General features: G+C 39.5%; 2 protein-coding genes across 2 annotated transcripts; one reads left to right on the forward strand and one right to left on the reverse strand.

Annotated features, from left to right (window-relative positions):
- Positions 1 to 722: 722 nt before the first annotated feature.
- On the reverse strand, positions 723 to 2,672 carry rps19bp1 (ribosomal protein S19 binding protein 1). Its single transcript, XM_036521480.1, has 4 exons — positions 2,513 to 2,672; positions 1,932 to 2,114; positions 1,475 to 1,572; positions 723 to 1,197 (listed from the first exon to the last, which is right to left on the reverse strand). The coding sequence occupies exons 1-4, from the start codon at positions 2,565 to 2,567 to the stop codon at positions 1,045 to 1,047; spliced, it is 489 nt and encodes a 162-aa protein (XP_036377373.1). The 5' UTR covers positions 2,568 to 2,672; the 3' UTR covers positions 723 to 1,044.
- A 937-nt stretch (positions 2,673 to 3,609) lies between these two features.
- Positions 3,610 to 7,912, forward strand: LOC118772740 (3-mercaptopyruvate sulfurtransferase-like). Its single transcript, XM_036521356.1, has 2 exons — positions 3,610 to 4,264; positions 5,472 to 7,912. Exons 1-2 carry the CDS (start codon positions 3,676 to 3,678, stop codon positions 5,768 to 5,770), a joined length of 888 nt encoding a protein of 295 aa, XP_036377249.1. The 5' UTR covers positions 3,610 to 3,675; the 3' UTR covers positions 5,771 to 7,912.
- The last annotated feature ends 2,046 nt before the right edge of the window (positions 7,913 to 9,958 follow it).

Consider the following 9,958-nt stretch of genomic DNA (forward strand, 5'->3'; position numbering starts at 1 on the left):
GTGCAGTCTCTTGCAATTGAATATAGCCTATTTATGAGACCCAGCCTGAATCTGACATATTTACAGAGAACAAAATGAATATGTTATGAGGAATCTCTAAGTGAATAACAGACAACCAATTTTATGTTTTGCCCATTTCCTTAATGTGCTCACCATATATTCATCTTTAAAATTCCATGTTATCCACATGTGTCCTTCATCCTTTGTGGCTGGGTGCATGGGTGAAGTTGCAGAGACTTTGAAGATTTTCAGATTGTATTTTATTGTCATTACACATCCACAGTGTTGTACAGTACAAAATGCACAAGATGGTCATTTTCAAATATCTTTCAAAAAATAAAAGCTCAAACACATTCTCATGGAAATGAAAAAAAAAAAACAAAAGAAAAATCACCAACAATGAACAGGTAATGCAATTTCTCCTAAACACTTACTGCCTTGGAATAATTGTTCAGACATTGATAATAAATGTCTGATCCCGCAGTCCTTGACACAATATAGAGAATCTTATTTATTTATGCTGCTTATGAATGTAAAATTGTACCAGTACATTTTATATATATATATATATATATATATATATATATATATATATAAATATATATACAATGTAGATGCTTTGGATCCCATGTAATTATACATATTACATTACATGGGATCCAAAGCATCTTGACTTTGTTCTCCAGAATTTAGCTTCCAAGGCCTCTATGAAGTTTTTCATGAATTGTTCCAAGCTCAGTACTCATAGACAGGCCGTGAGAAATGTTTTTCCTGAGTCACACCATTTCCAAACATGAGCAAAATGGCTTACTTTGCTTGAAATTAACTGTAGTCCCACTTAAATAAAGTTTTACACTAAAATCTGAAAATGTGCACTATCTGAAGTCTTCAAAAGTATCTTCACACTCTTTTGAACTAACTTTGAGCAGTTTCCTTTGTAGATTGGTGTGGACCTCCAGTAGGACTTTGAGACAGTGTTTAAATATGGCGGACATATCTTCTGCTCGTGTCATTTTCACCTCTGTCCAAAGTAGCCCTGGGTCTTCATTTACTTCCTCCTTCTACAGTTCTACCAAAATACTCCTTCTGGAACTGCTGGAACTCCTCCTCTGTAAACAGAGACCTCTGCTCCTGCTGTTTCTTAGGAGGACGGTCTGGGTGATGTCGAGACTGCCGCCCCTGATTCTGAAGCAGGATCTGGGTAAAGATATGCATCATACTCAGTCCTCAGCACTGAAATTTCATTTCAGGAGTGTGTGAGATCAACAAATTCTCTTAACACTTCTCTTCACACATATTCTTGCTATGTACTACCACTCTTTGTATTCCTTGGCACAATTTCATAATTCACATGAAACATCGATCCACGGCAAGAATTTTACAACACAGATAAATGACAAGTACCGGCCTTACACACTGCATAGCTATAGAAAAATACAACAACATACGAGTAAACCAAGACAAGGCAAGTCACCTTCTGTGTGTCGCTCTGTGCCGCTTTGTATCCTGTTCCCAGGAAGTACCGCAGGTTTGCACTCATCTGGCTCTGTTTCTGGTTTTTCCTAAACTCCTCTGTAGCAAAACAGCGGCAGAACATTCATGTAACACTCAGGCTAAGGTTTCTCAAACTGCTACCAGTATAAATAGTTAAAGACTAATAGTTAAAGAATACGACACCAATAGACCTAAACAATCATTTAGATGACACATTATAAATTAACCTAACATTCATAGTTACCTTTTAGGAAAGAAATTCACTTATGTATGTGCAAGAGATGTAAACACTACACATTTCTTACTCTTATGCTCGGCAGGCTACATTACAGATAAGTAACATGCTGTACATGCATTGTCACAACAGCAATAATAATAGGAATGTGATGGGTATTGTTTTGCTGAGATGTGCAGGCTCAGTGCCGTTTAAGACCTACCCACTGCACACTTGATGCGTTTGTTTTTGACAGTAGCCTGGCTCTTGCCGGAGCCCAGCCGCCCCTGGAGTCTGCGAACCTGCTTGGTAACGCCCTGCCTGTTGGAGCTGATCTGGCCCATTACTCCTTCCTCCCCTCCTGCCTCCTTCTTCTTACGCTTCTGTTTTTTGTCTCCATGTATGCCTACGACGGTACAGGCAGGAAGAAAGGGACATAAGGATCAAGCTGTGGTGAAGGTGAGGTGTGGTGGTAGTGGTTTACAAAAAGATAGAGGTAGGACAGATGTAAACGTTTATCAGTGTAGGAAAAAAGGGTGTAAATTAAAGAGCGGAAAAGGGCTGTTAACGCCAGCGTTACTGAATTGCTTAGTGGACATTTAGCTAAGTGTATTCGTAGGTAAGAATAGGTAAGTCTAACTAACGATCATTAAACACTCCAACATTTATTTGTTACCTATTTAGCGAAATGGCAAGAAAAGACATTTGAAGAATAACATGAACTAGTTGGCTAGCTATCCGGCTGAACACTTCTTGCTAGCAACGACAAACTGACACGAGAGTTTGGATGCTTCTTGACGTTACCTTTTATGTCATCACTTAGCAGCTCCAGTCCCCTCCTGAGCATAGACGCCGACATAGTTAAACTAAATTGCAGCTTTTAGAGATACGACGTTACTCTGATTTATTCACAAAATCTCAGTATAGACCATAGGCTCTTAGGCAGCCAGACACATGGACTCAACTTCCGTTTCAGCCCTAAAACCATCTCGTCGTGATGCTTCCCGTTGTAACTCCGGCAAAAACGTTCCGATCTAGACTATTAAATTCATCGACAGTCTTCAACTTAGCTTTAAGGTAATAGGCACAAATAGAACGCACATGAGTACCTGTTCACTTGTGTCACTACTTTGTTATCGTTTTAAAACAGGAGAAACGTATGTGACACTTGAACACATATCGGTTTACACATCACGGTGTATATGCGTGCGTGTTTTTTTTTTTTTGTTTTTTTTTGGGGGGGGACTGTCAACTTTAGCCAATTTGGAAATTCAACCAGGACATGGAAATTAACACCCTACACATCTGACATACGCTTTGTGATCTTTAATGGTATTGTTGAAGTTTAGACGTTTAAGTCCTCATCTGACGTAGGCCTACAGTACTACTTAAAGCACCGCGCCTCCGTCGTGCAAGCGCTGGAGCGATATTTGCGTGGCCCAGGAGTGGATTGCCCCCTCCTGGCGTACCAATACCATACACAGCAGCAACTTTGTATTCCAAAGTGATCTCTCATCCGCTTACTAACCAAGCACAAACCAAGATTACTTTAACTCTTTAAGAGAAATCCACACGGTGGTGTGGCATCTTGTAATATATACCCGTAACCCTCACGAGATCTAAAGAAATGCAGCTTATTAGTTATCTTATGCCATTTTACCTAGCTGCTTCTCCAAGAGTTAGACACATAACTGCACTTTGCGAGGCATTGTAGGTTACATTTTAAGAACCAGAGAATGTCATCCCCAGTAACAAGTAATATAAACGTTCCTTGTGACGTTTTCGATGGATGTAGGGAAATAAATGCAGACAATACGGTAGCGGCGGGTCCCCTTCAGCAACTAGCGAGCAAGCAAGCCTATGACAGGTTGAGAGTGAGGGGCGTGAGGTTTAGTGGGAGAGTGCTTATTCTCGCCACATCGTTGGTCCTATACCTGATGTAGACTACCTTGAGGAAGGAGATCGACATGTCTCTTCATACGCGTGCACTTGTGGCAGCAAAGTGGTTGGCCGATGCCGTCAAATCTAAACAAGTGGGACCCAGTCTTCGTGTTTTGGATACCTCATGGTACCTACCGAAATTGAAGCGTAATGCAAGAAAGGAGTTCAAACAGAGACATATACCCGGTGCAGTCTTTTTTGACATTGACCAGTGTTGCGATAAAACTTCTCCGCTTGATCACATGCTCCCAACTGAGCGCGAGTTTGCAGATTATGTTGGCAATTTAGGAATTAGCAATGATACACACGTCGTGGTTTACGATGCCAGCGATTTCGGGTCATTCTCTTCTCCGCGGGTGTGGTGGATGTTCCGGGTTTTTGGGCACAGTTCTGTCTCTGTGCTAAATGGCGGACTGAAGAACTGGGTGCAAGAAGGCCATGCTGTCACGTCCGAATATTCTAAACCCGAACCGGCTGACTTCCGAGCCAGCCTCAACCGCTCTTGGGTCAAGACATACGAGGACATTTTACATAATCTTGACGCTAAAGAATTCCAGGTTGTAGATGCCAGACCTGCGGGTAGATTCTGCGGGACTGAGCCGGAACCAAGAGACAGTACGTATCTTTTCTTTACAATTAATCTAGCTATGTCAGTATTTTTAAATTGCAGAATAGTGTATTGTATTTCTGTTTTTGTCTCGATAATAAAACATGTAGTTACAGTATGAATATCGGGTGTTTAATTTACTTGACAAAAAGAAGGCAATGTCTTCTGGTAGAAGAGGCAAGGTTTGAGGTTTACAGGTAACGTTACAGGTAACTTATACCTGCTAGCTAGGCTACATGCATCTACTATTCAGCGAACTGTAAACAATATAACAAGTAGGTACATTATTTATTTATTTATTTATTTATTTTTAACACAAATCAAATTTGTAAACCGTGACAATGTGTGCATTTGAATGCACCGCGAAAAGGATAGATTAACCGTTTGGTGCAAACTTTTTGGTTTATCTCATATAAATAAAGTCATCATTTTTATCCTATCGCACAAGGAGATAAACTGCTCTTCTAGACAGTGATTACACAAGTTGAGGAACAGTACAGCCTTTACTGTCCGTGGACTTTGTTTCGGTCACAATATAGCTGAGCTTGATTGAGTTCCTGGTTGTGCTGTACGTGAGCTAATAATCAAGGCGGGTTCAACGCGTGTCAGACGTTTGGCAAATAGTACAACGACGGAAACACAGTAATTAAAAGCAAAATAAATATCCGTGTTTGCTGTATGTGCAAGAATTTATGCGCAAATAGCCAACTTTAAGTTTCTTTTCCTTACATGCAAATTGCAATTTATGTGGTGTTATAATATCTTGTATTTTATCGAATCCAGCTTTTTTGTGCCAGTCAAGATAGGAAACTTACTCCGTGTAAACAATGACTCGGCACAAAGAGATCTGATGTACTCACGCATTCTGATATTTTATTATTTATTCATTCTAAGAATTTTATTGTTAATTAGCAAAGTATTAATTCTGAATAAAACAATTTAAAAGCGATGTCATCATCAAATAAACATACGTACATATTTATGATTAAATATTAATAAACAAATAATAATTCTCATCCCTGATGTGTACAGTATAGTGTGCCTATGTGTGTGTGTGTTTTTTTTTTTTTTTTTGCAGTATTATGACAATACTGTGGTATCTGTCATCGCATCCTGGTAGATCAAGGCTCTATATTTTGCTAACATTTTGTTAAGCCATTGTGAGGATTCTTCTTTTGTCGCATATTATGACATCACTTCCTCTCTCTTTGACAGACACAGAGCCCGGGCACATCCCGGGCTCCATCAACATGCCCTTCACCTCCTTCCTGGCTCCCTCTGGCCTGACACTGCCCCCCGAGGAGCTGAAGGGGCTGTTCAGCAGGGCAGGGGTGGACCTGGCGCGTCCGCTGTGTGTATCCTGCGGCTCGGGGGTCACTGCCTGCCATGTGGCCTTGGCCGCCCACCTGTGCGGTCACCCGGGGGCATCCGTGTACGACGGCGCCTGGTCAGAGTGGTACACCAGGGCAGTCCCTGAAAACGTCATCTCGGAGGGACGGGGGAAGCATGTCTGATGGAGTGGCATGTGGCTGTTCATTAACCTGTTGGTTAATGTATAGGGGAGCAGGGACTGACTGCTGGAAGACAGATTGGGCTTTGTGCCGATGTCTGTGGGACGTGGGAGGAGTTGTTGGGACCAATATGACAGAGGTGAGGTTAGGTTGAACACATTTGTGAAAGACAAAAAATATCTGGAGTTTAGCTAGGGTTACAGGTTTTCATACCAAGTAAAGGGTGTAGGGTGTTTTAAAGGGAAATTCTTAATGTTTAGCTAGACCCATTTTTTTCTGCCTGTGTGGGAATCAAATGAATGTAACATGTATGTAAGAAAGGTACAGATTGTGACATAAATGTAGGTGGTAGTGTGTTAGTTAGTTAGTGGTGTGTCACTCATTCATTTGGCCGACGCTTTTATCCAAAGCGACTTACAAGTGAGGCAGAGCACAACACAAGCAAAAAGCCACGTGAGGAGTCAACAATAAAACTGACAAAAAACAGGTCATCATAGGTATATTCAGAAACTCCACACTGTGATCCATACTCCATACACATACATATACATGACTGTTATACAGTATACAGTATGTCCTGCAGTAAAAAAGACATATATTTTAGAGAGTTATATCAGTTGTACAGTGGAGGTGGTTGTAATTCTGCTGCTCAACATATGCCGATGATTTGCTGCAAAGACTTATGTGCCTTAAGCACAGCAGTGCACATCTCCTCAGTTCAACATTCAGGTGCTGTCCACTCTGTACCTCTCAAAACAAAAGTTGCCGTTTACCTTGTGTCTTTTTTGTCCTTGCATTGCCCTTGTTCTTGAGTTTCCTCTCTCACGGCAGGGTTCTTATAACTACGTCATGTCTGACACCGGTGTACTGTTTACCTTTGACCCGTGCCTCAGTGCCTTCTGACAGTATCAGATTTGCATAAATTATAATGCTTTAATAGCTCACTCTGAGCGTGCTCCTTGTACAGTGCTGACACGGCACAAACAATAGCTGCTACGCTGCGGCATGGAACAGTGGTGCATTCTAAGCATCCGACCAATCACCAGGCAGACGTGGCATCCCAAGGGGCCAGGTGACCATGAGCCATGACTGAAAATCAAAGCTTGTTGCATTTAGAAGTTTAAGTTAATAATGCAGAATCCTGCTTTATTGAAGTAATCACAAAAAAGGAGAAAAAAAATTTTTTTGGATCCCTATTAAACACACATTAACGAGCTAAAGAAAAATCTGTATTCATATTTCCTGGCAAGTTCCTGAGCTTGTAAAAATAATTGCTGTATCTTAAGAAAAGCAATATAACCACAAGCCATTCATTAATGGTGGATTTGAAGCAAGTTTTCTTTTTAGAAGCAATAGCCATGTTTTTGTTTCAGTGTGTTTTTGTTTATCACAAAGCCAGCCACAAGCCGCTATCTTTCATAATATGAGAAGCGCACCCATGGGATGGTTTCGAAAGATAATGTAGCATGCGCCAAGTACTAACACACATACACACGCAGAATTTTCTTGAATTCCAGTGGCACCACAGGGGTATACCGAACACTGTTTCCTTTAAAGCAGGATGGAATATTTGTGTGTGAGTGCATGTCTATTCTTAGGTCTGTATTCAGTTGATTTCTGAATCTGTTGGGATTGCTTCTTTACACTTGCTCTGTAATTTTTTGCATATTAATTAGCAATGTCTAAACTCTGTTTTCCACTCACAATATCAGTAAACCAAAGCTCCAGGTTTGTAGTTTCCTCTTTGTTTTGGTCTGACATGTTGGTGTATCTGAATAGCCTTGGGTTCTATTAGTATTACATACCTCAGCATGTTTCTAAACTGAATGTAATATTGTGTAACAAACATGTAACTGGTATCCTACAGCCGAAGCACCTTGGATTACAGCAACTCATTTTCCATGAATCCAGGCATATTGGTCTGAGATGTTTTTATACTTTACCTGAATCACAGTCTTAATATCATGTTTTACTTAATATGGCATTGAAATATAAATTATTTTGGTGTTCAAAAATACTGTCCTTGATTTGTGTTTCTGAGTAAAACCACTTCTGCCATAGATGTGCTGTCCTTATTTTAAATTAAGAATTTCTTCGTGAGGGTTCCTATGTAGTACAGGCATAGACCAGGTGTCAGATTAGAGCATGGCAACCTCTAATATCATCTAATAAAGGTGATTGTAAGTTTTGATACATTATAACTATAATTAGCAAGTATTTTGTTGAGGAAGGTTTCAAAAGAAAAATATATTGTCAAACATAATGTAAAATGTGAACAGTATTTTAGAAAATAAAGCTGTTAATATACTAAAATGAGCAGCATTCTGTCATTTCTGTCATGCTTCTGCCTGGTCACTGTCACTGTATTTTTTTAACATATCACCATCAAAGTCATGTTCCTGATGGATATAAACACAGATTTTATAAATAAATTGAGAGCTAGATAAGCTGCCAAAAATGATCACATCACATCCAATGACAGGGGTTTGTTACAAAACTTTATTCATGAAAGAAAGCAGTTGAACATCATTTTTATCATGGCCTGCATCAAATAAAAAGGTGAGCCGTTATAATGACAGAGAATATAAACATATAATGGTGACACACACCCTGTCTTTTATTAGTGAGACATGGAAAGAGCACTTTGGTCAACATACCCTGTTAGTTAAGGCGGCGTGTTTACACCCTGACCTGTCCCAGACCAGCGGGGTTTAACAGTCTACTGAAGGTTCTGTCATTATGCTAATTCCCAACACTTTAACCTTAACACCTGACGATTGTAACAATGGCATGGGAAGAGAACAGCACGTGGTTTCCTCAAATAATATTCAGCTTGTTCATACACAAACAAAAGAGTGCAATTTTACCACACTGAACACACATTCTCGACATATAGATACACCAATGGAAGAACGAGATAAAAATGACCTGAAGAAGGAGTGTGGACAACAGGAGGAAATACTGGAGAATAAAATAAGACAGTTAAAACAATGTCCTCAGAAAGAGAGAGAGCAACACGAATGCAAAAGAATGAAAAGAGAAAACAAAGGGATTAGAAGAAAAGTAATAGCTTCAGCTCCTGTAAACTTAAAGCATTTTCACACTTATAATAGCATTCATTATTGCACACAAACAAACTTGTTTAAAGAAAGCCATATTGACAAAATAATTATGACATGAACACAAAAAAATGATTATCTGGACACTAGTACTTGGACGGGTGGTCTGGTTAACTCAATGTAAAGGGCATCACGTCCCTGACGCAAGGAGTTAAGCACAATCGTCAATCAAGCTCCTGTGAGACTGATATGTCCTGAATATGACTGCCTGCCCATACTCAGCAGTATATAGCTTCTTATGTCTGCTTTGTTATGTGTATAATGCATAGTCTTCAGTTTGAACCTTTGTGCTGCTCTATTTGTCCATGTGTGTATATGTGTGTCCTTTGTCTACAGTTTTGTACCTGTTTGCAAAGGTATGAACACATAAATTCAAACCTGGAAGACTATATTAATAAGCTAGCCCATAACTGTCAACTACAATAATGATGTAGAATAAAAAATACAAATATTTGCTTAAAAAAAGCCACTGAAGTGCAGTTGGACACAAGTGTTTGAGAGCAACACAATATGTCTTTGTAATGGTTGGGACCAAACAGCAAATACCCCCCACTACAACAAAGCGTGTGGGCTTCAATAACGCAAAGGAAAATGCAAATATATGCCACAATATAAAATATAAAAACACTTTCTGGCGCTCCATTAAAGACCAAAGTGAATATGAAATATGGTTTATGTATAAGAGGAAGTGGGAATATAATTTTCTGTATTTTGTACAGATGCTAATACATTCATCAAAAACCTACACTCTATTTGGATGAAAAAATTATCTGTCTTGTTTAGTTGTAGCTTAGAAATATCATTTGTATCAACACACAACACTGATTGAATATTCAAGTACTGATTCAAGTAAGTAATATGCATATCAGTTTGGAAAGTACTGCTGAACAATATGATTCAGTAACTGTCTCTTGGCTATTGGTAAAGTCCAAACCACATTCATGAATTCAGTTTCCAATCATCTGGCACAGTAGTCATTCTGACAATATATTTTGCACATCAACGCTCTTTGAAACCATAGATACACTCATCTGATTCTCATCTGAAGTCCGTATGTATCAATAGGCAGCTG

Source organism: Megalops cyprinoides, chromosome 1, assembly GCF_013368585.1.
Source record: "Megalops cyprinoides isolate fMegCyp1 chromosome 1, fMegCyp1.pri, whole genome shotgun sequence".
Taxonomy (NCBI): domain Eukaryota; kingdom Metazoa; phylum Chordata; class Actinopteri; order Elopiformes; family Megalopidae; genus Megalops; species Megalops cyprinoides.